We start from the raw sequence: 25,716 nt of genomic DNA on the forward strand, positions 1-25,716 counted from the left end.
CACTGGTTTGGTTAAGCTGAAGAAGTATATCGATGTTCACTGTCTGAGAGAAGCACATCTGTTGACGTTAAAGGGCACAAAATGATGTGATGGGAGACAGAAAAAACAAATGATGCTAATCTGCACGATTCTTCACCTCCAGGCTCTGGGAATGACTCATTCTTGATGTGAGAGATAAAGATAGAAAAGGAGAAAATTAAGTTGAAGTTTCAGGTTCATGACAGTGTTTCCTCTGCGGTGTACATCGGCGGCGTAGGTGTTGTGCAGATCAAATGAGAGTTGAATGTTAAATTTATATAGAAACTTTGACTGAGATGTCTCTGGAGAGTTCAGCTGAAAAAAGTTTGAGGTTCTACTGCTTTAACACTGTGTTTTACAATGCTGTTATGTAAATGTGCACTTTAGAAGTCAGAATTGACCTCATTGTGACAGAATCGCCCAGTGATTGCTGACGGCTAGATTTTCTCATTGACTTGGAAGAATCCTCATAGACTTTTGGAATAAAACCCAGATTGAAATCAGAGTTTTATGGCTGCTGTGGAATGTGTTGATGGATAATTTCAGCCAATTTGATGGAGCTGAATTTTACAAGCTCTATTGATCTCAGTTGTGACTGAGATGTTAATGCTTTCTCTTTCTCCAGGGCTGAGGGTGAGCACGGAACATTGTAAATTAGGTCTGCTTGGGCTCCGGCTTTTGTGCTGCTTTCTCCCGGTCATAATTTACGAGGGGCCGGGATAGGTGGCGAGGGGGAAAGTGAAGCCGGAGGGAGTGGATCTGTCTGTGCTCAGGCTTATTTATGAGGCTATATACAACAGCTGGGCTTTGTGAAAGAACATTCTGAGCTTTGACTGAGTCTGACACTTCACATCTGTCTTCTTCCTCCTCCTCTCACACTCGATCAAATATCACTTTGTATTTAGACATCTGATTCCTTAACTGTCTTCTCTTCTCTTCTCTTCTCTTCTCTTCTCTTCTCTTCTCTTCTCTTCTCTTCTCTTTTCTTCTCTTCTCTTCTCTTCTCTTCTCTTCTTGTATCTACTCTTTCATTTCATCTTAACATGTCTTTTTCTTGTTTTGTCTCATCTCACCTTTTCTCTTCTCCTCTAATCTTAAGTCTCATCAAATTTAGTGTCTTCTAGTATCTCTCTTCTCATCTTGTCTCATCTCTCCTTGTCTTTTCTCTTCTGATCTTATTTCTTCTTGTATCTACTCTCATTTACCCTTTTCTTATCTCTTCTCCATGCTTTTTTTCTCGTCTCAGCTCACATTTTCTCTTCTCTTCTCATCTTGTCCCTTCTTTTCTCTTTCGATTTTATCTCTTCTCATATCATCTCATTTAATTTAGTCTCATCTTCTAGTCTTTCCTTTACTTGTCTCACCTTGTCTCATCTAATCTCTTCTGATCTTGTTTCTTTCTGTATCTACTCTTTCATTTCATTTCATCTTCTATGGTCTCTACTCTTCTCTCATCTCGCATTTTGTCTCTTCATCTCATCTTGTCTCTTCTCATCTCTTCTTGTCTCATCTAGTCTCATCTCATTTTGTCTTGTCTCGTCTTGTCTCTTCCTCTCTTTACTTCTCTTCTCATATTGTATCGTATTGTACCGTATTGTATCGTATTGTACTGTACTTTCCCACGTAATGACCCAGTAGCAGATGAAGCTTCTTAAGGCTGAAATGCCAAATGTTTCTACTTGGCGTAAGTGTGATTATGTATGCGGTCGGCATGGTTACAACAGCAATGTGACATGCTGGTGTTAAGCAGTGGAGTAATGCGAGCCTGCTGTTCAGCCTCTCACATTAAAGTATAAAATGTGTGTACATATACAGTACATGACATGATCGAGTACACATTCACCTCCAGGAACCCCAAGCATCCACCGTAATGTGGGAGCTTCGAAACGCCCAAAGAGGGCTTACCTGGCCTACCTGAAGACACGCTTTCATCTGTGTAAGTGCACCAACAGAGTGGTTTCAGTTTGCTGTGACTTGGAGTGAACTCTGCTGCGTGTGTTCCCTTTCCTTTCTCACAGGGTTTCTACAGTGTGGTTCGTTTAATTGACGTGTGCCGTTGCAGTGCTGTTTACAGCATATTTGATTTCCCAGATAGTGAATAAAATGTATCCAATGGCTGATTTTTTTGTGTGTGTTTTCATAGGAATGCAAGTTCTGGAGTGGAACAGCGTTAGCTTGACTGGTAAGACGTACGAGGAGGTGCAGGGTCTGGTTGGTCACCAGGTTGGAGAGGCGGAGTTATGTATCAGACTGTGAGTGCCAGATTTGCATAGCTACTAATTATTTAAAATTTGCTTGAGGTAATTTTTACTTTCTATCTAAGAAAGATGTACAATAGGGTTATAACTTTTTTGGACTATTTGTCAAATAAAAGATTTCCTGTGTCATAAATCAATAAACTTTTGCTTAAAAACAATGAAAAAGACCCTAATTCCTCTATATATATGTATACCAAGATTTGGATTGTTCTAGAAAAACAGTTCTAAACAGTTCTAGAAAGTTTTAGGAAGTGCTACTTATAAGCAGTAACGTTTGTTATATGGTTGTTCCAATTTTTTAACTGGGGTCACCTTTTTTATTTGAGAGGAATTAGGGCCTTTTTCGTTGTTTTTAAAGCTGCTGTCTGCGATTTTTAGCCCTCCAGCGGTTAATAAACAGAACTGCACGCGTCTTGCGGAGGAACATTATAGCCGGAGCTACTTTTCTCCATGTATGTCTATGTCGAGTCACGCAGTTACTGTGATACTCTGCGGCGAGTCCTACCAGTCCGGTCTGAAATAGTCAGAATATAAACACTTATTATAAGTGTACCCTAATGATTCAGGATAAAACAAAAACACGGTTTGGAAAATGGATTCATGTTGTATATTCTCATTATATAATTTTTGTAAATTTTTTACACAAAAAAAGTTGCGGACTGCAGCTTTAAGCAAAACTTCATCGATTTTTGATACAGGGTCTTTAATTTGAAAAAGTTATAACCCTAATGTACAACTAAAAAAATTATTAGTACTTGTTTGAAAAATTAGAGCACTTTTAAATGTTATTGTCATTGTTATGAAACACATTTCTTAACCTATTTTATGTTCAAACTTTTTATTAAAGCAAATATTATTACAACACGAAAATAGATTACAAATTTAACATTTTTTACATTTTAAGACCAAAACATTTCTTAAACCATTTTATTTCTGTATTCTGACATATTTCTGAATGAAACATGAAATTTAATAAGAATAAATGTAGGTTGGAAATTAATTATAAAAACAAATTGTGGTTATATATCAGAATGGAGCCTGATGGTTAGAGGGGAAAGGGTTGAAAAAGTAGGAAGGATTTGTGACTTCAACCAAAAAGAAAAGTAATTTGAGAGCCAAAAAAAAAGTATATTATTTCTGTTCGAATGAACATTAAGACCAGGAACGTACATTAAGCAAGCAAATGGGGTACATTTTGATTCCATGCTGGCTCAACTGAACTTTTTGTCCTTTGACCATGATTTATCTCTTTGTCATTTTCAGAGACCTCAATATGCTGTCTGATTCTGAAAGCTCCCACCTAGACCTTCAAGACCAGAGCAAAGGTGGGAACCATCAGTCAGTGGAGAAGACAATCAAATGATCGTGTCTTAATTAACCTCAATGGCACTTGACCACTAACTTGCATTTATAAACATACAGGAGACAGACCTCCGCGGTCACCAGGTGTAGATCCTAAGCAGCTGGCTGCGGAGCTGCAGAAAGTGTCCCAGCAGCAGGTGCCGTCCTCCTCTGCGTCAGCACTGGATAAATCCTCAGCGTCCGCTGGTTCCAGTGCAGTTCCCAGCCCTGGCCAGCCTGGCTCACCCTCTGTCAGCAAGAAACGTCACAGCAAGGTATGCGAATGCCATACACACACTATTTTTGTGTACACGAGGCAAATGCAAAACTATGTCTTCTCTTACTGCTGATTTTTTGTTTCCTAGACCTCTGAGGCTGCAAAAACTCAGTCCCACCCAGTGTCAGGAGAGATCCAGGTAGATTTCAGCTCTCATTAACTCAGCTATATGAGTAGCTTATTCAGGCCATGGGAAACCTGGAAAACAGGGAATTTTAAAATTGCAATTTACAGACCTGCAAATGTGGAAACTTTTCTACTTGTGCTTAGCTCTAAAATATTTCAACCACTAGAAATTTCTCTTTATGAGTGCAATCTCTATAAAAAGATAACAATCTGGCAAAGTTGTGTGAATTCACTGGTCAAAACCCTGCTTATTAATCAGCAAAATGTAATTATGCCATATTCATTCACCTTTTCACTAGTAGAAAGTAGAACAACCATTTCTTTCAATTTTGCAGCTTCAAATAAATTACGACAAACAGCTGGGCAATCTCATCGTCCATGTTCTTCAAGCGCGAAATCTGGCACCCCGGGACAATAACGGCTACTCGGATCCATTCGTTAAAGTTTACTTGCTGCCGGGTAGAGGGTAAGTACATTGTAAAAAAAAAATCTAACTGGAACTGAGCTGTGTCTCATGGTTTTAACCCCAGTGTGAACGATTAGGTGCTGATCCTGTGGGTGCTTGGGGGCTCGAAATGGTCGAGCACCCACAGAAAAAAACAAGATATTCTCTATTCATTTTAATCAATAAAAAAAAGCAATGTATGTCGAATAATTCCATGAGCAAATTTCATGAGATAGCATTTTCAAGCTGATTTTAGTCAGCCAGTTCTCTAGTCATTTATTTTATTATTTAATAGTTATTTAAGTTAAGTGCTTATTGTAAATAGGCATTTATTAAATTATTTTATTTAGTGAACCACTACTGATCATCAGGTATATCAGCGAGAGAGTGACTCGAGAAAACAGTCTTGGAAAGAATATGTATTTTTGTTTGGTTGGCAATGTATTTGCAGTTCTTGAATGACTTTTGTGTAATGAATTCATCAAGCACACCATCGAACGGAGAATAAGACAGTACTCTTAAAAGACTAACACCAAGTAACTACTGAGTAATGAGAATGTTAAAATGTTTAAAGGGTTAGTTCACCCAAAAATGAAATTTCTGTCATTAATTACTCACCCTCATGTCGTTTTAAACCCGTAAGACCTTCGTTCATCTTCGGAACACAAATTAAGATATTTTTGATGAAATCCGAGAGTTTTTTTTTTTATCCCCCATAGAAAGCAATGTAATTACTGTCATTTAAGGCCCAGAAAAGTTGTAAAGACATTGTTAAAATAGTCAACGTGACTACAGTGGTTCAACCTTAATGTTATGAAGCAACGATAATACTTTTTGTACTCAAAAACAAAACAAAAATAACGACTTTATTCAACTTTATTCAGACATGGAAGTTCTGCACTGCGTTCACTGCTCCGGCTGCTTAGGAGACTGACAGGGAAGAGGAAAAATTGTTGAATAAAGTCATTATTTTTGTTTTATTTTTGCGCACAAAAAGTATTCTTGTCGCTTCATAACATTAAAGGTGCCCTAGAATTAAAAATTGAATTTATCTTGGCATAGTTAAATAACAAGAGTTCAGTACATGGAAATGACATACAGTGAGTCTCAAACACCGTTGTTTCCTCCTTCTTATGTAAATCTCATTTGTTTAAAAGACCTCCGAAGAACAGGCGAATCTCAACATAACACCGACTGTTACGTAACAGTCGGGATCATTAATATGTACGCCCCCAATATTTGCATATGCCAGCTCATGTTCAAGGCATTACACAAGGGCAGGCAGTATTAACGTCTGGATCTGTGCACAGCTGAATCATCAGACTAGGTAAGCAAGCAAGGACAATAGCGAAAAATGGCAGATGGAGCAATAATTACTGACATGATCCATGATAACATGATATTTTTAGTGATATTTGTGAAATGTCTTTGTAAATGTTTCGTTAGCATGTTGCTAATGTACTGTTAAATATAGTTAAAGTTACCATCGTTTCTTACTGTATTCACGGAGACAAGAGCCGTCGTTATTTTCATTATTAAACACTTGCAGTCTGTATAATTCATAAACACAACTTCATTCTTTATAAATCTCTCCAACAGTGTAGCATTAGCCGTTAGCCACGGAGCACTATAAAACTCATTCAGAATCAAATGTAAACATCCAAATAAATACTATACTCACATAATCCGATGTATGCATGCAGCATGAATGACGAACACTTTGTAAAGATCCATTTTGAGGGTTATATTAGCTGTGTGAACTTTGTTTATGCAATGATAGAATCGAGAGCTCGGGAGGGGGCGGAGAGCGCGAGCAATTAAAGGGGCCGCAGCCTGAATCCGCGCATTTCTAATTATGCCCCAAAATAGGTAGTTAAAAAATTTATTTAAAAAAATCTATGGGGTATTTTGAGCTGAAACTTCACAGACACATTCAGGGGACACCTTAGACTTATATTACATCTGGTAAAAAAACGTTCGATGGCACCTTTAAGGTTGAACCACTGTAGTCATGTTGACAGAAATGAATAAAAATGTGTGGAAAAAAAGAAAGAAAGACGTACATGCATTTCTCATCACGTGAAAACAGGTGGAGGAGGGGTGGGGGGGTATGAAGTGTGGGCAGAAACAAAAACGAACGACTGTTGTTGGTCACTTTACAGTCGGTTGGCCGGCCTGCCAAAATAGCTATGTGAGTCTACAGAAAGTATTCATTTAATATCTGGATTCTTGACTTAAACAAGATAAATACACCTGTTTCACCCTTGGCACTCAAAATTAAGACTCCCGGAGCTGTTATTAAACCCTAGCTGCTGCTTTCAAAGAGTTAACGAAACTGAAAATCACTTAACTGGCTGTAATTAGCACCAGGTCCATGGGAAAGGCCTGGAAAGGATTATGCATATTGTGTAAGCCCTAGTATTTAGCTGTTTTTTAAATGGTGTGTGTGTGTGTGTGTGTGTGTGTGTGTGTGTGTGTGTGTGTGTGTGTGTGTGTGTGTGTGTGTGTGTGTGTGTGTGTGTGTGTGTGTGTGTGTGTGTGTGTGTGTGTGTGTGTGTTTATGAGTGCAGTAAGTGACTCAGCAAAAGAGGAAAATCAATGGCAGCTCAATTTGTGTGTAAAATGATAGCGCTGATTGATGTTTGTAGGTTGGTGTGTGTGTTTGTGTATGTGTGCATCGGATCATTTCTGGCTCTCATCTGATCATGCTGTACTTGGATTGAACCTACAGAAACAGGAGCTCTCCATTTCTCTGCTCCATATGGGCATGAATGCATGAGCTACTGCAAAAACACAAACACACACACACACACACACACACACACACACTTTTGCAGTCACTTTTCCACTCATCACTGATTGTTGTCTGTTTTTGCTGCATGCTGGATCTTCACAGTCAGGTCATGGTTGTGCAGAATGCCAGGTATGTGATTCTTTCCTACAGCTCATTATACAAGACTTGGCCATGCTTGGACATGAATGGCTTAATAATGTAGGGTTTTGCTCTTTTTACATTTTTATCATTGTTGCTCATTTGATCATTTTCTCAATGTAGTATATGGTCACTGCACTAACACAAGTGTGCCTATACTAGATGTCGTCCATTGTGCAAACCAGTGTGGGGTGTTTCATGCTTCGGTTACTGATGGTTTGTGCCACATTGATCTCACTGTACCTCATGGTGACCTCTTGTGGTATGTTATCTAATTGTAGTGCTGAAAACAAAAGAAGGTCCAAACACGTTCAGAAGAGCCTGAACCCAGAGTGGAACCAGACTGTAATCTACAAAAATATCCACCTGGAACAGGTGAACTACAAACACACAGGAATTTGCATACATCACGTCTGAAAAACCAAAAGAAATATCTGATTTTACTTTGATGGAATATACTTTTTTTTTTAAATGTCAGTTTTGAGGTTTCAATTATATGAAAGCTCTTCAGAGAGAATCTCAGGCTTTAGGTGCAAACAGGGAAAAGTCTGTTGTCTCCCAGAAGTACTTTAGTCTAATTAAGACCAAAGAGCTTCTGTTGAGGCAGCTGCTGACAGATGTGATTGATATGTTTTTACTGGACTATTGAAGTGAGCCAAACAGCTCTTAATTGAGAGAGAAAGGCAGAATGTAGGTGAGGCTTGTATAGAAAACCATCTGGATTAAATGCTCCAGTGCCGCATGTCGTGTCTGAGATGTTTGCTGGTTTAACAGAAAAGAGATATTTTATTAATCAGCATTTTTGTCTTGCTTTCAAGTAAAAATTTACTTCAGAAGCAAAGATCAGAGGAAATTATTTATTTTTCCGAACAAACTGACTTTATTTGTATGAAATGTAGTTAAAACCATACATAAAACAAGTGAATATGTTATGAAATATATATATTTTAATCATAGTTACCTTATATTACCCAGTATTTTCTTAGGTAAGTACATGCAAGAACACATACTGTAAAATAAAGTGAAACTGAAAATAAACTGAAGTTTCTTATGCTCACTAAGGCTGCGTTTATCAAAAATACAGTCAAAACAGTAATATTGGGAAATATCATTGCAGATTAAATTAACTGTTTTCTATTTTCATATATTTAAAAATGGTAAACCTGAACTTTCAGCATCATTACTCCAGTCTTCAGTGTCACATGATTCTTCAGAAATCATTCTAATATGCTGATTTGCTGCTCAACTTTGTCACATGCAAACCTTAGTGCTTATGTTTTTACTGGAAAACAAGACAAAATACTAATGAAGAAAATATTGTGAGTGTTTCTGAGGTGTCTTCACCTAATTTAGAGATCCATGGAATAACATTCAGTTGCAGAGTTCCATAGAATGACAACATTAAGATAATGTATAGTGATACACTCACAAAATAAATCATCTTGGCATTGAATCTGCTCAATCTAATCTTCTGCTCTGTGTTTGTGTGGTGTGTGTTTAGCTAAGAAAGAAGACACTGGAGGTCAGCGTGTGGGACTACGACAAGAGCTCTGCCAATGACTTCTTGGGAGAGGTGAGGAGCTACAAGTTCTTTAAACACACTTTGAAAAGTCTAAACGATACAGAAGTGTGTATATATATGTATATACATTTCCTGTGCAAAAAATAAATAAATAAATAACCAGAAATATATATATATATATATATATATATATATATATATATATATATATATATATATATATTCAGGGCCAAAAAGATGGACTACAATCCACACATACGTGCTCTACTATCACTGAATAATTCTGAAATGTGCATGTATGGGGCTAGGTACTAATCGACCTGTCCAACACGGCACAACTGGACAACATCCCACGCTGGCTGCCTCTGAAGGAGCAGAGCGAGGGTGAGCATCACCGGCGTTCTCACTCGGGACAGGGCCGCCAGCACTCGCCCAAACCCCACGGAGGACACGGGACCCAGCATTCCCCAAAGACCTCCGGCCACAGCAAGGAGGACTCGCCCAAATCCTCGGTCATCAAGAGCCGTAGTCACGGAATCTTCCCTGACCCTGCCAAGGGTAGGACCGCAAGTCGCATGCCACTTCTGCCACTTCTTTCACATTTCCAGTCGTGATGTCTTCCTCTTTTCCATCCTTCTATTGCTGTCATTTCTAGGCATTCTGTCTTCTCTACTCTCTCTGTATTGTTCTTGCTTTCACTTGATCTCTCCATCCTGTATTTCTCGAGCTTCCAAGCTTTGGCTTCTCGCTCTCCATATATGTGTGTTCAGTTCACAACGGCGCTGAGCTCACCAGCGCTTCACTCCAGCCACCTCACGCAGGGTGTGACAGGGCCACTCAGACAGGATGCTAACTAGGGCACAATAGTTGGACCTTAGGTATCACATAAGTTGTGTAAGAAGGAGACTCAATTATTTCAAGTAAACTAACAAAATAATAATTGTAGTTCATGTAGAATATAAATAAGAATGGGATTTTGAAGAATTAAAATGAATAAATAGGCAAAAGTAGGGAATGAATCGGCCCTTGTGGTAATTTGGTTCTGATTGTTTTAGACACGCAGGTCCCCACTATTGAGAAATCTCACAGTAGCCCTGGCACGTCGAAGCCGTCCCTCTCCGAGGGCCAAGCCCGCCCCCACGGAGGCTCCCGTGCTCATGGCAAAAGTGGCACGGCCCGGGCACACCTTGACGATGCCGCAACAACGGCCGAAGCTGCCGGCCAGCAGCCCCGTCTCCAACCAAGTAAACGACGCAAATAAAACCTCCACAGCATGGCTGCCTTCGCTCTCATCTGTTCCTCCTCCTGTTCTTTTTCACTGCCCTCTTTTGTTTTTCTCTTCCCGTTGTTGTTTTCTCCCGTTTTTTTTTTTCTGGTCCCCTTGTGGTCACAGTCTGTCACTTCACTTCCTCGCCTGTGCGTTCTCACCAGTGTGTTGGGAACACGTCACGTCGTACACACGCATACAGGAACATTATTATCCTTTTTCCAATTTTTTAACAAGTTAATAACTAATTTTACATTTACACTAAACATTTTAGTGTTTTAATAATTAGACTGGACAATAAATAATTTATAAAAATAAAAAATAAAGGTATATATACTTTGAAGTAACAGAGCTAAACTATGAATGAATCTATTATGTGTGATGGTTTCATTGCATCCTTAAAATGGATCCTTTAAACCTTGAAAGTGTTCCTGCAGTGCAGCTAGCATGCCGCTAGCAAAGGTCACGGGTTTGATTCCCAGGGAACACAATATGCATATGCATAAACTAATGTAGAGTCCAGCTTCAAAAATGTGAAGGAACATAAACAATTTGTGACTTAGACTTAGTCATGCCCTTTGCCACCCATCAGCCTTCCACAGGTTGCTAGCTAAGATTACTAAGACCTGTCAGTCGCTGTGAGGAGATCTGACTGCACGCGTCAGGCACCTAGTCATGCAGACCTGTCCTTTTACCCCAGAGGGACATGCTGGAACATTGTTTCATTTTAGTTAAACCGACTTAACTAACCATTTTGTTAAAGTTAGAAAGCAAATAATCAACACATAGCACCATGTTTTGCCCAATTGAGCCCTTCACGACAGCCCTGACAACCTTTCTTTTAACTCCTCTTTTATTTATCCCATTGAGTTGTTTTCTGTCCCAGACGGCCGGCTTTTCAGCAGCTACCCCACTCCACCGAGATGGCCGTGCATGTGGCCGTAAAGCACCATCCCACCCTGCCTCCACTCTCTCTGCGTCCCTCGCTGGCCTACACTGCACCTCAGTTGACGCCGTAAGCCCGAGCCAAGCCGGGCCACGCGCACTGTGGCTGCATGTGACTTTGACCTACAGTAAAAGCTGGTGGTGTCCATGTTGTGACGAGTTCATACTCTGAGTCTCCATCTCGCCCCCCTTCTCCCCTCTCCAAACCTCCCCTCCTTCTCGCCCCCCCACCCCGTGGCTGATATATGGCCCCAGCCCAAAATGGCCGCCTCGACCCGAGGCACCACCGGCACAGCGTAGTTGGTGTGCTCACCATTCAGAGAGCCCCGTCCGAGTCGCCGGCCAGTGAGATCCCTGATGGCCGACACCTGACCCTCAGGAAAGCCATGTCTGAAGAGAGGCCGCAGCCGGACGGAGGTGAGAGTTGTCTCGTATGATTGCCGATGACAGCAAGAGAGAGAGAGAGAGAGAGGATGTTGAGTTACTAACGCACATCTAACTAGCGGAACTAGCTGAGGACACTCTAGGTGTAATGCAAAGGGTGTATTTGTGCCAACGAAAGGCACTGCGGGAAGGGAACGCTATCTGAAGGGTCGTTCCGAACGAAAGTGAGCAACTGGATCCCTTTACACAACATCGTTACAGAAGATGGTCAAGAATCTAAATTTGCGGTTTATGATCATGTCATCTTCATGATTTGTTTTAAAACCTGAAGAAATGCATTTATTTTAAAGCCCTCAGTTGCTCTCAGACACCCCAGGAATATTATATATTTACAGCACACAAGTTAAAAAAACATTTGAATTAAAGACACAAAAGACAGCAATCTTAACAGACATTAGCATGAATTTATTAAGCATGAAGTTAAAGGCCTGTTCACACCAAGATGAATGTTGCAAAAATCCATTTCAGTAAACAGCAGTTAATGCATCTCTTCAGACCATCACAAACATTCGTCTGGAACGTTTTTAATGGAGAGTAATGTTCTAATCTCTTTTCCATTGCACCGTGAAGAAAACTGGCCAACCAATAAGAGTTATAATTATGTCATGTGCTTGGAGACTCAGCTGTTACGTAAATCTTGGTGACTTGGTGGCATTTAAAAACAGAGTATATTGCTAAGTGACAGTGAATAGCAGTGGAAGAATCCATACCCCCCTCTCTTTATTTCATATTTGCTCTTTATAAACATCATAGTGAATAAAAAAAATCTGAACGGCTGTTTGAAAACATGTTACTGATGTTTGACTTTGTCGTTTCTTCTCTGTGATAAGTAGGTGTCAGAAATGGAAAGCTGCAAATAGCAAATCAAATACTGAGACAAACATAAGAATATTAAAGGGTTAGTTCACCCAAAAATGAAAATGATGTCATTTATTACTTACCCTCATGCCGTTCCACACCCGTAAGACCTTTATTCTTCTTCAGAACACAAATTAAGATATTTTAGTTGAAATCCGATGACTCCGTGAGGCCTCCATAGGGAGCAATGACATTTCCTCTCTCAAGATCCATAAAGGTACTAAAAACATATTTAAATCAGTTCATGTGAGTACAGTGGTTCAATATTAATATTATAAAGCGACAACAATACTTTTTGTGCGCCAAAAAAACGAAATAATGACTTATTTAGTGATGGCCAATTTCAAAACACTGCTTCAGGAAGATTCGGAGCATAAATGAATCAGTGTATCGAATCTGCTGTTCGGAGCGCCAAAGTCACGTGATTTTAGCCGTTGGCAGTTTGACACGCGATCCGAATCATGATTCGATACACTGATTCATTTGTGCTCCAAATCTTCATGAAGCAGTGTTTTGAAATCGGCCATCACTAAATAAGTCGTTATTTTGTTTTTTTGGCGCACCAAAAATATTCTAGTCGCTTTATAATATTAATATTGAACCACTGTACTCACATGAACTGATTTAAATATGTGTTTAGTACCTTTATGGATCTTGATAGAGGAAGTGTCCATTGCTCCCTATGAAGGCCTCACGGAGCCATCGGATTTCAACTAAAATATCTTAATTTGTGTTCCGAAGATTAACGAAGGTCTTACGGGTGTGGAACGGCATGAGGGTAAGTAATAAATGACAGAATTTTCATTTTTGGGTGAACTAACCCTTTAATAAAAAGCTTTTCCGTAAGCGCCACCTACTGCCAGAGGTGAAATTGCAGTTTCATTCAGCCTGTCTGCCTTTTTTTTTTCTGAACCAGGGTTGCCAGATCTATGCAACAAAGGTAGCCCAATGCCAAGTCAAAAGTAGTCCAAAAATAGGCCAATGCGATTTTCTCCATTGAATTCTCCACCTATTTTGTATGTCTGGGGGGTGTTTTGGGGGTATCGGAGTGCCGAAATCATATGTACAGGGATGGAAATTAATCCCCAGGAATAAATTAACCCATGACAACAACTTAAAGGAAGCCCAATTCTGCAGGAAAACCGCAGACTTGGCAACACTGGTCTGAATAGACAAATCGCAAATTTTTGTACCAAAGTTTTGCGTTGGTGTGAACAGGCCTTAACTTTGCTGAGTAGAGTAACAGTGACACATATTTCTCAAAATCCATGCAGCCTTCAAAGTGCCCAGTTTTTCCAAGTGAGTAGGGCCTGATGCTCACTTCCGACTGGAATTCACCCTTTGCCACTTCACAGAAAATTCATGCAGCGAGTCTCAGTCTCATTCAACAGTCCAGCAACGTGCTCTCTAAAACCAGGGCACAAACCAGTAGCACTCAACTGTGATAGGAAACCCTAGAAGGGAGCGTAATCCCCTGACCATCCCAAGAGAGTCTCATAAGATGTCATTGCTGAATCTGTGTGAAAAAGGCTGTGTGCATGAATTACGTGCCAAAACCATGCATCCCACGTCACACCATCGCCATCACTCTCAGTTAAACACTCCGAAATGCATCTACATAAAAAAAAAACCTCAAATTTAATTAAATGTAAGTAACCACTAATAAAATAAACTTAACATAATGCTAACAGTATTAGCATAATGTAATTACTCTGGCAAAACACTTAATGTGCAAAACTCAAACACACAGTTTACTAATGAACAGTTTAATTTGTTCTGTCTGTGCTTTGGCTTCTGTCATCTGATGTCTGCTTAGCATATCTCTGTCTGTGATATTTCCTTTCATTTATGGAGTGCTGTCATGCTTTCTTTAAATGTTGCCAGCAGTACCAGTATTTGTGTGTATGTGTGTGTGTATGTGTTGGGAGTGGATATGTGGACATCTACCCCATAATTGATAGTTGCCAGTCATAAGTAGTATATGTGACTTGTGCAACTCACATAGTCCACTTCAAAAACAGCGTCCCGCAGCCATAGATCTGGTGATGCTCCTGTTACTGCAGCCTCATTGGACAGCGGTCTGAGTGGCAGTGCCTTTAGCCTATTGGATGAAGATGGCGGGACCAATGCGGTGGATAGTGCTATCTTCCAGGTTCCAAGATTGTGAGTGCTTTTCCGTATGACTCTCATAATAATTGCTAATCAATCATGTTTTGTTTTAAATAATCTAGTTTCTTGGTTTTATTTGGTAGTATATCTAGAACACTCTTTTATTTATGATTTATGTAAATCCCTCCCTTTTCTTGGCACTCCATGTGTACTCTGACCTGATGTTGTTTATTATTCAGTGGAAAGATTCCAAACGGCACAGAAGCTGTGAAATCCGCTCATGGAGATACAGAGGGTAATGTTTGCATGGGATGTTGTGTGGCTCTGTGATTATTTGTGCATGTTTGTGTCAATAGCAGTGTATTTGAGAGTATTATACTGCACAAGGATATTTAATTATAATTTATTAGATTATAAACAATATTAGATTATAGTTTCATGTAAAGTACAGTTCAAAAGTTTGGGGTCTGTACATTTTTTTAAATGAAGCCTCTTATGCGCACCAAGGCTGTATTTATTTCAGCGGAATAATCTTAAATGACTGTCAAAATAGATGTTTTCTATTTTAATATGTTTAAAACGTAATTTATTACTGTGATGAGCACAGGATTTTATTCATTATAAATGCTTTACTGGCACTTTTGATCAATTAATTGGATCCTTGCTAAACAAAAGTATTAATTTAAAAAAAATCTTACTAGCCCCAACCTTTTAAACTATATTATATTATATTACTTTTACCTGTGCCTTATCTAAGGGTGGAATAATATAGTTCCTTATGGATTAATCTATTTCCTGTGCCGTGTTATTTATCATCACTGTGTGAATCAGAGATTCACAGAATGTGGGAGGAAGAGATACAGAGATAAGAAATGGGAAGAAGAACTGAGATATTGACATGGTTGTGTATGTGCATGCTTAGGTAAGACTCAGGTGATGGGGGAGATAAAGATCGCCCTGAAGAAGGAGATGAAGACAGAGGGTGAACACCTAGTGCTTGAGATCCTCCAGTGCAGAAACATCACCTACAAATTCAAGTCTCCTGACCACCTCCCGGGTAACAAGACACGTGACTGCAAACGCTTTCACTCACGCTTATTATAGCTCGAGCTGATTTGGTAAACTCAATGCTTCATTAATATAAACTTCCCAAATGTTCTTACAGAAATGTAGTTCTGACATATTTCCTGTTTAAACAGAAAGTTGGGATGGGACATATCCAATGGGTTTTTATTCAAATAGCCATCAGGCTTTAGTTTACATCATAGCCCGACAAAAAATAGATTTGCTATTTGCTATTGCTTATCGATGGCAGATGGCATTAGAGGCAGAGACCTTATCGCTAATCCTAACGGGCATTTGATTGGACAAAAAACTGTCAATGCCTGTGGGTGCAACATAAGTCATTAATATTTTTGGCCCATTTTTCCTGTGCATATTTACAAAATATTTATTTTATCAATGTTTAGGAATATACTAGCATGATGCTACATACTAGCATTAGCCTCAAAGCTAACAGGCAGGATTTAATTTCTGTCACAATTAACCCAATTTCTGTAGTTTTGAGTAAATTTATGTCTTATGCAAATTTTAATGCAGGCCTGCAGGTATTTGTTTAAAGGATTAGTTCACTTTCAAATAAAATTTTCCTCATAATTTACTCACCCCCATGTCATCCAAGATGCCCATGTCCTTCTTTCTTCAGTCAAAAAGAAATGATTCCAGGATTATTCTCCTTATAGTGGACTTCAATGGCCTCCAGACGGTTGAAGGTCAAAATTACAGTTTAAGTGCAGCTTCAAAGGGCTTTAAACGATACCAGACAAGGAATAAGGGTCTTATCTAGTGGGTCTTATCTTTTCTAGTGAAACGGTCCGACATTTTCGAAAAAAAATTAAATGTATATGCTTTATATAAACAAATGATCGCGTTCCAAGTGCTTTCGCCAAAATCACACTTTCGAATTCTTTTAAAAACTTCCGCTGTATGTCCTACCCCTTCCCTATTCTACTTACGGAAAAAATGGAACTGGCGCTGCATTTGTTCCGTAAGTAGAATAGGGAAAGCATAAGCATTTTGAAGAATACAAAAGTGCGGTTTTGGTGGAACCACTTGGAAGGCGATCATTTCTATTCATTTTTTTTTTTTAAATGACCGATCATTTCGCTAGAGAAGACCCTTATTCCTCATCTGGTATCGTTTAAAGCCCTTTGAAGCTGCACTAAAACTGTAATATTAACCTTCAACCATCTGGAGGCCATTGAAGTCCACTATAAGGAGAATAATCCTTGAATTTTCTGAATTTCTTTTCGACTGAAGAAAGAAGGACATGGACATCTTGGATGACATGGGGGTGAGTAAATTATGAGGAAAATTTTATTGAAAGTGAACTAATCCTTTAATCTTAAGGTATCAGTAACACTTCTCACTATTAACTAGTTGCTTATTAGCATACATATTACTAGGATATTGGCTATTTTTTAGTACTTATAAAGCACATATAAATGCCTTATTCTGCATGACCATATTCTACATCCCTTTAATCCTAAATTTAACAACTATCTTACTAACTATGAATTCGCAGTAATTAGGAGTTCATTGAAGCAAAGTCATAGTTAATTGTGAGAACTTGACCCTAAACTAAAGTGTGACCATTTGCATAATTATACAATATACACAATCAGCTGTTTCTTATATTTTGGGTTGAAATTGTTTGGACTTCCAGAGATGTCACAACACATAATTATAAATTACCACTATATAATAAAAAAATAAGCAATCATAGATGTAATGATAGCTCAGTACTTACTGTTGATGTTCTGTTACAGACCTGTATGTGAAACTCTATGTGGTGAATGTGGCTACTCAGAAAAGAATCATCAAGAAGAAGACCAGAGTGTGTCGTCACGATCGCGAACCGTCTTTCAACGAAACTTTCCGCTTCTGCATGAACCCCGCAGGTCATTCCATTCAGGTACGGCATCGACGCACCCTGTACACATGCATAAAACTTAAAGTAGCGATTCATACTTATTCCAATCCTTGCAGCTTTTTCTCGTTTCAAATGGAGGCAAGTTCGTAAAGAAGACCCTAATTGGCGAAGCCTACGTGTGGCTCGATAAGGTAGACCTGCGGAAACGGGTGGTGAGCTGGCACAAGCTGCTGGCCAGCACAGCTCAGATCCACTCCTAAAGACGGCGGTCGGATGAGGCGCGAGGACAGACCAGGCAGTGGAGTCGCACATCCCTGCCGCACTCTTTGGGACTAAACTGAGCTGAATTTGGAGGGCCAACACAGGGAGCTTCCCGACTGCACTGGCACGTGTGATTGTGTTAACCCAAGCCATGGAGAAACAGGTGTATAATGGTGTTTACAGGAAAGATCTGACCTTTAGTAACAAGATGCAGATCTCTACATTGGGAAAGGCTCAAAAAATTGAGCACACAATGTTCATACGTGTATGTGTACATGCACTTTCACTATCACTCACACTTATCGACACATATTTATACCGGTGTGTGTATGTATGATAATATGTGTACATTGGTCCACAGCAGACAGTTAGATGATAGAGAGAAAATTTCCAGTTTGTGCATTACTCATATATGAGAACATTATGATTATTTACAGATAGAGACATATATCATATACATTATTTTTGTATGATAGTTTAGATATTTATTGTTATTTTACATTCCCTCTCAGATGTTATTATGTGTTGAAAGAACTGATATTTAAAGCATATTATCAATGGATTAGAAGAGTATTTTATGGTATATTATAGACAGATTGAAATGAATGAAATATGATTTATTGGGTGTTGTGATGATTTGTTGTGTCAGTACGGTTATTTCCACTCACAGAAGTAACGCTTTTGTCTTTCGCTGTGCGATACTGAATTTAGAGGTACGGTTTCAGAGCCCTAAGACTCTATGAATCAAGAAGTGGATAATAACAAAGAATTAAACGTTTAAGAAAACTGCCAGTCTCTTATGACTCACACAGAAATGAATAGAAAGCGTTTGCTGATTGTTATGATTTGCTATCTCATTTGATGAATGTGACAAGACGAAATATCCAATATGCGGCAGCATCAGTTGAAAATGTCAAATCCAGCACTGTTATTTGATTTGCACTTTGTGTCTAGCATTTTACGAATGTAGGCTGATTTTTAATTTTTTTTTTTTTCTTAGTTGATCAAAAAAGCGGAACATCCTGCCATTTAAAATAGTCAAACGCTGTCAACCCCCCACACAAACACATACGCTTCGGTCTCTCTTGATTACTCGAGGATCTGAGTTTGAATGGGTCAGTGTAGTGTCTGTCCACATGTTGAAGTCATCATATTGCTGATACAATGTTGATATTATGTTTTATTAAAAACAAACTCCTAAACACTCAGGTTTCGATGAAAAAGCCTTGCTTAAACTTTATTGGCTGATCTTTGATCAAGCAGGTTCAGCTGAAAGGCGATAACAATGAGGATCAGGGTCATGACATCGCTATGTGTTCATTTTTAATTTTACAGATCATTTTGGCTAACTGTATTTATATTCTCGGTTTACATGTCTAAAAGGAGACATTTAGACGCTGAGCGCACCATCTCATACTTTCAGAAAAGTGTGGCCACCTCGCAATGCAGACACTTAAATCAAATGCCATTAGTGTTATTTGTTATAATGTTGTTGTTTTTTTTTATGTTTTTATGCCTTGAAACTTAGGATGTGTGGATACAACCTTCACAACACATAACCCAGCCATTTTACAGGTCAAGCACTTATATTTCACTCAAACGTCCAGTGTTAAGGGTTAAGTCGACCTTTAACCTTTTTTTGCCAAGCCAAACTACCAAAATCTGCAGTTTCTGTGTATGTTATTCTATGCAACCGAAAATGCATCTGGTGTACTTATTGTTTAGTGGTCGGAGGACAGATAAAGCATTACGAATGAGGACTTTTTTTATTTTTGTATGTTTTTTTTTCACATGGTAAATATGTTTGTTTTTATATATATATATATATATATGTCTTTTGCTTGATGCTTGTTTTATTAATTTTTTATTGCTATTTTGAGGTCATGTAACAATGAGTTTGCAAAAACGTAGGGTAATTAACCTATTGGACTATTTAACTGCTAGTTATGTACATAACGAAATATGTGTTTACAAGATCATAGCAGACTGGTTCGTCATTCCCGTCCCTTCAAAACACAGTGTCTGGAAACACAACTATCTCACTGCACTCAGCTTTATATACAATGCTCAGCTTTCATTATATATTCTGATCTCCCTGAATGTGTGTTGTTGTTGTTTTTTTTATGTTTACAAATTAGATGAGAAAAAAAGCATCATATAACAAATTGTCACATGAATTCATACGCAGCCTCCTTTGAATAATCCGTGCATGCTCAAATTTCACTTCGCCACACTAACTCTTTCACCTCTGCAAAACAATGAAAAATAAATAAAAAGAAGCCATGTAAATAGAAATAAAAATACTAATTTTCTTTTTGTACAAATATGATCTTGTATTAGTTTTCTGGTTCAACGAAGAGCATGTGTGAGGGGAAGGAGCAGAGCGATTGTGTTTTGATCTGTGTGTTACATGTTGTACATGCACTAGGGTAAAAGCTTTCCCCATGCTTGCCTCTGATGGACTGGACTTGACCTGCACAACAGACACCAGTTTAACCCTGTATAATATAGAACAGATGTTGACCTTACTGACTCAAAGTAGAATCAGGAAACATATGGTGTTTTCACTTTGGATGTTGCATGTTTTGTTGGTGGTTTGTTCATACTATTTTTGTGTCCAGATTCTATTTACAAAAAGAGAAAAAGATTATGAAAAATTAATCAAATCTAAATATGTATGCTGACTGTACAAAGATATGCTTGTATAATCCGTCTGGTTTTCCACTTAATGTAAACTGATGAAAAAAAATCCAACTGTCATGGTTTTTGTGGTTGTACACAAACGGTATTGATAAATTATGCAAATTGTGCTGTAATAAAAGGCTAACGCCCAAGTCAAAATAATAAATGATATATGTACAATTCTTCTGGAGGTGAATTCATTTGTAAGCCACTTTCACATCCATCAATCCACCTATCTATCTATCTTACAAAAAATGCTAAACTTTGATATAAAGTCATTTTTTTAGTTATAATAAAGATTTAATATTGTGAACCATTGAGTAATCCTCTGTAGCCATCTAGTGGCTGTAGTTATAAATTCATATTATTTTAATTTTAAAAGTGTTTGCTTTCCAGTAGATGGCAGCAGTCGTCCACTAAACCAAGGCACATTTCTCATGTCTGTCACTATGAATGAAATTGAGAAATGTAGATCTTTTTTAACATAAAATCTTGCTATTTTATATAAATGTATATATTTAAATTATTACAAATTGAGGCAAATAAATAATAAAAAAATACCATAAATCCCCCAAAACTGCACAACTTTACAGTAAAAATATTAAAGTGATCGGCATTACGTTTGTTTAGAAAAAAGTTACATTGTTACAAAATCACATTTTACTGTCTGGTTATGTAAGCTAGTTGGACAGAAAATGAATATTGTTACCCATTGTCTATAGCAAGCAACGGCATAACATAAGTGATAGGCCCTATATTTTTATTATATTTTATTAATTGCCTAATATTTTTACGATATGAGTAATAGCTGCATACACAGCTTTATCTTTTGCATGTTTCCCCTCTTCTTTTTTATTTATTTTACTAAATCGAAACGTGAGAGGTAATGTCATAATGCTTTGCTATTGCATTTTTTCTTGTTTTATATGTTCTGTGCAAACATTGTATTTTACAAAATTAAAAACAACATTTAAAACATACTAATACTGGAACTTTTATTTTGAAGAAAATGTTAGTGTCTTCATATTTTACTCGACCATGCAGTAATCACATTGGAGGTCTCTGTTCTTATCATTTTCCAGTAATGCATCACTGTTGTGTGTATTTTTAACTTTTAAAGCAGTCTATTTAGCAGGATTTTATTGAGCCAAATGGAGGAAGAAAGCACATTAAAACACTTAATCAAAGCAATTCAACATGGAGAGCTGTGCACAGTTAAACAGCAACTCAATGAGCACGTAAACAAGCAGTCTGTCATCTATACTCATTTTGGGAAATCTGGAGATACTTTACTGCACTATGCTGCCAGACATGGACACATGGACATTTTGCGTTATTTAGTAGAGGAGCTCAACATGGACATTGATGTGTACAACAGCGACTACAAGAGAGCTCTGCATGAGGCTTCTTCCATGGGCCATTGTGAGTGTGTGCGGTATCTAATCGCCAGGGGAGCGAAAATAGACAGTTTGAAGAAAGCAGACTGGTACGTCATAAACATGGAAGTGACTGCTCGAATTTGCATGAAGTGAATGGAATATCCAATCTCACAGCGAGGAGGTTCTCAACGCCTTCGATAGCTCAGTTGGTAGAGCGGAGGACTGTAGAGGTTCAACACTGTCATCCTTAGGTCGCTGGTTCGAATCCGGCTCGAAGGAAATGTTTTTATCTTAATTCAAAATACAGTTCGTCTGCTGCTGTTTATATATATATATGTGTACGTAAGGTAATACTGGCGTTGTAATAGTTAAGTACAACTATTAAGGATTAAAGGTGCAATATGTAAAAATTTTGCAGTAAAACATCCAAAAACCAGACCAGTGTTATATATTTTGTTCACTTGAGTACTTACAATATCCCAAATGTTTCCAACTATTTGTAAATCGTGAGAAAATTGCAGTTTTAACCAAGGCTCCGGGACGTGTGAGGAGTCGCCTGTCAATTGCGTCATATCCGCGTGACCCGCGGTTTCCGGTTTTATTTTGTAGAAACCATGGAAACGCTAAAGACGCTTTAATATATTACATGTTTTAAGCTGGGGATACACTTAACGACTAGCTGAAACATTCTAAGACTGAACTCAACACACTATATGATTTTAAATGCTGGCTATAAACACCGACTGAACGCAACTGGCTCTGACTCGGCACGTTTGGGCATGATTAGTCGTTAGTATCAAATTACATTCATAATCGGCCTTACAATCGTTAATAAGTGTGTCCCCGGCTTTAATAGACAGTGGAACATCTGTTTTAATACATTTATAGACAGAAAACTAATTATTGTTATATAGCTCAACATGTTTAGTCTTATTGTTTAAATCTTATTTTCTTGATTTTTTGCGAATACCATGCTTTATGCCTCAGAGAAAAACACTATTTTGTGAAGTAGCTAACATAGCATAATCAGATGCAGCTTTATTTTTAGTAGCAGTAATACAGAATTTTCTCCATCATACAATACATTTTAAAATTAATTGCATGCCATTTATCAACACAAGCCATCCAGTATTTAATATGATATTCTAAAATCAGTCTAGCTTACTACAGTGTGTAACAGTGTTTCACAGCAGCCGCCGAGCGAACGCACAGAGTAACATTATAACATAATTTTCAACACTCTCAAATGTATCTAATATGATAAACAGAGCTGTGTTACCTCATACGCTTGACCGGAAAAGCGGAAGCAGCGACGGTGACTGTGGCATAATAAAAGTTCCGATGCTCGCGGTGTGTGTTGCACCTTGTTCAGCTCCCGCAACACTCGGTCCTGCTCCGCTTCATACTACAGTAACGTTAATGTTCGCATCCATGAACGTGATTTCTTCCCGAGTCCTATCCTGATTCTTTTCCACCGGCTGTGAGGTGAAGACCACATGTCCCAAGATTCCGCGCTAAAACTTGGTGACATCAAGCTACGCTTTTGTTTTGAATAGGCTTCTAGCGACCTCTAGCGGACAGAAAATCCTACATATTGCACCTTTAAGGAAAGTCTATAATATATAAATTATAAAATTAAAATGTATAGAAATAAAATTATAATAAAATTAAAGCTAATTAAAAATCTGAATAAATGCTATAGTAGAACATACATTTTTCATTTTATTTTATTTGATTTTTTATTCAATTTTAAACTGATTAAATGAAAAAATGAAATGTACTTAAGGAATATACAGATTTTAACTTAAAAAATAGCTACAATATTAAAAGTAAATAAATATAAATTATTATAACTATTTGTAAATTTGAGCTCAAAGTATAAATTGTACAATTATAGTGTATATGTACATACATCCATGGAGAACATAATATTTAATGGCAGTAAAGTCTATTTTTGAGTGACATGTACATCAGTATTATTTTAGTATTATTTATATACTATTATAGTAATTATATTATAATATATTAGCTTTTAGTTTTCTATTTTCATTTTTGATTTTAGTTTACGTTTTAGCAGTTTCTCATTTTCGTTTGTTTTTTACATTTAAGTTTTAATATAATATGTATGTTTTATTTATTTTTCAGCTTAATTTTAACTAACAAAAAAGTTTAAAAAGTATTTTTAATAGTTTTAGTTTTAATTTTAGTTAACAATAACAACATTGCTCTTTGTTCTTGTTCAGCTTTGCTGAGTTTTAACAAAACTGACTTTTAACCTCTCTAGGACCCCTCTTATGATGGCCTGTACCCGACGAAACCTTGAGGTGGTCCTGGAGCTCCTGGATCACGGTGCTGACCCAATGCTGCAGAACAAGGATGGATGGAACTCGTTCCACATTGCATGCAGAGAAGGAGATCCAGACATCATACACCGCCTCCTACTGGCCAAACCTGAGGTCTGGAAGACAAAGAGCAAAACCGGCAGGACGCCCCTTCACACTGCTGGTATGGAAGCACACAAATTAATGTGTTTTCAGATTGCCATATGACGCACTTATGTATCTTTTTTCCATGCCATTTTCTCACCCAAGCAATGCACGGCTGTGAGGATGCTGTGAAGATTCTGCTTAAAAGGTAACATTGAGTATGAGTGTGTTTTGTGAATAGCACAGATCCTTATTATTTACTATAGCTCACATAGCTCGCATGTTAATTCAGTTGTTGCTATGAGCCTGATGGGAAGGACAGTTGTGGAGTCACACCATTTATGGATGCCATAAGGAATGGACACATAGCTATTGCTAAATTGCTCCTTGAGAATCACCAGGTAAGCACATATTTGCACATATCATTAACTTATGTTGTTTTCTTTTACTATATTGTGAACATGTACACGTTTATCTGGTTTAGGCATGTCCCTCAGCAGTAGATATTCTCGGAGCGCAGCCCCTGCACCAGGCCTCTGTTACTGCTCAAGAAGAAGCACTTTCTTTCCTTGTGCGTCACCTTGGAATTGATATAAACTCAAGAGCCACAAAACTGGATCTGACTGCATTGCACTATGCTGCTAAGGTTGTATCTGTTGCATTAAACCTGAAGCACAGATAAGATAATACCTTTAAAAAAACTTCCTCTTCTAATCTAGCTTCAATCTCGATGCTCGTTTTTCAGGAAGGTCACACAAGCACCATAAAAACACTGCTTTCTCTGGGCGCTGATCTTCATGCAAGAGACACAAAAGGAAGATCAGGTAGGAGGAGTACATTTTACAGTGTATTTCATTGCATGCCACCTTAATGAGATGCCATTATAAGGATCTTTTTAGTGAAATCATTTTTAATGGTTTGCAGCTCTACATATGGCCTGCATTGGCCAGCATGTGGACGCCGTTAAGACGCTGCTGCAGCTGGGACTCACAGATACTGAAGACAACACAGGCAATACAGCAAGACAGTACGCCAAAAAAACTAGCATTAAAGAAGTGTTTGAAGGTCTTGAAATGTAATCACTGTGTCAAATGAATAAATAATTGCTTCGAATGAATATTAAGCAAATGTGGAGATACAAAGTTACAAAATAAATGCTTTTTATGAAAGTCATATGGTAAATTATTTATTTGTGCCTTTTCGTATGACATGAAACTCTATGAACTTGGCTTTGCAGCTATTTGGTAATTGTTTGTACACATTATGGTAACATCTGTTTAATATGTGAACAAATCTGTGCTTTTGAATGTATCTTTTAAATGAATCATTCTCATTTACGTTTGTGAATGGCAACTGACGCTGATAGGTCACATGATAATGACAACATGGCGAATGTAGTATATGGATTACATTCATACTAAGCAGAAGTGTAAAGAATTTGAGTAAATGTAATTAGTTACTGTACTTAAGTATCTTTTTGGCTACTTTGTAGTT

At 38.0% G+C, this 25,716-nt stretch overlaps 2 protein-coding genes and 1 non-coding gene across 10 annotated transcripts in view; all 3 read left to right on the forward strand.

Annotated features, from left to right (window-relative positions):
* The window catches only part of pcloa (piccolo presynaptic cytomatrix protein a), a 63,122-nt gene extending 42,525 nt beyond the window's left edge, over positions 1-20,597 (forward strand). For 4 of the 8 annotated variants that reach the window (XM_048156994.1, XM_048156995.1, XM_048156992.1 and 1 more), the window contains 15 exons: positions 2,162-2,270; positions 3,540-3,601; positions 3,699-3,892; positions 3,983-4,033; positions 4,356-4,486; positions 7,362-7,388; positions 7,679-7,772; positions 8,899-8,970; positions 9,228-9,477; positions 9,975-10,163; positions 14,455-14,596; positions 14,782-14,837; positions 15,465-15,599; positions 17,371-17,516; positions 17,591-20,597. In XM_048156994.1, the coding sequence (XP_048012951.1) occupies positions 2,162-2,270; positions 3,540-3,601; positions 3,699-3,892; positions 3,983-4,033; positions 4,356-4,486; positions 7,362-7,388; positions 7,679-7,772; positions 8,899-8,970; positions 9,228-9,477; positions 9,975-10,163; positions 14,455-14,596; positions 14,782-14,837; positions 15,465-15,599; positions 17,371-17,516; positions 17,591-17,734 (1,802 nt within the window). In that variant the 3' untranslated portion in view covers positions 17,735-20,597. Of the gene's footprint in view, positions 1-2,161; positions 2,271-3,539; positions 3,602-3,698; positions 3,893-3,982; positions 4,034-4,355; positions 4,487-7,361; positions 7,389-7,678; positions 7,773-8,898; positions 8,971-9,227; positions 9,478-9,974; positions 10,164-11,386; positions 11,549-14,454; positions 14,597-14,781; positions 14,838-15,464; positions 15,600-17,370; positions 17,517-17,590 lie in introns of all 8 variants that reach the window. The other 4 variants (XM_048157000.1, XM_048156993.1, XM_048156996.1 and 1 more) reach the window with 4 other exon arrangements.
* An 837-nt stretch (positions 20,598-21,434) lies between these two features.
* ankrd16 (ankyrin repeat domain 16) lies at positions 21,435-25,395 on the forward strand. The gene is made up of 7 exons (XM_048157164.1): positions 21,435-21,903; positions 24,081-24,301; positions 24,388-24,430; positions 24,515-24,623; positions 24,707-24,868; positions 24,968-25,046; positions 25,147-25,395. The coding sequence occupies exons 1-7, from the start codon at positions 21,569-21,571 to the stop codon at positions 25,299-25,301; spliced, it is 1,104 nt and encodes a 367-aa protein (XP_048013121.1). The 5' UTR covers positions 21,435-21,568; the 3' UTR covers positions 25,302-25,395.
* trnay-gua lies at positions 21,988-22,075 on the forward strand. Its single transcript is given in 2 exon segments — positions 21,988-22,024; positions 22,040-22,075. It is a non-coding gene; the product is annotated as a tRNA-Tyr (tRNA).
* Positions 25,396-25,716: the final 321 nt, after the last annotated feature.

This window comes from Megalobrama amblycephala, linkage group LG14 (assembly GCF_018812025.1).
Source record: "Megalobrama amblycephala isolate DHTTF-2021 linkage group LG14, ASM1881202v1, whole genome shotgun sequence".
Taxonomy (NCBI): domain Eukaryota; kingdom Metazoa; phylum Chordata; class Actinopteri; order Cypriniformes; family Xenocyprididae; genus Megalobrama; species Megalobrama amblycephala.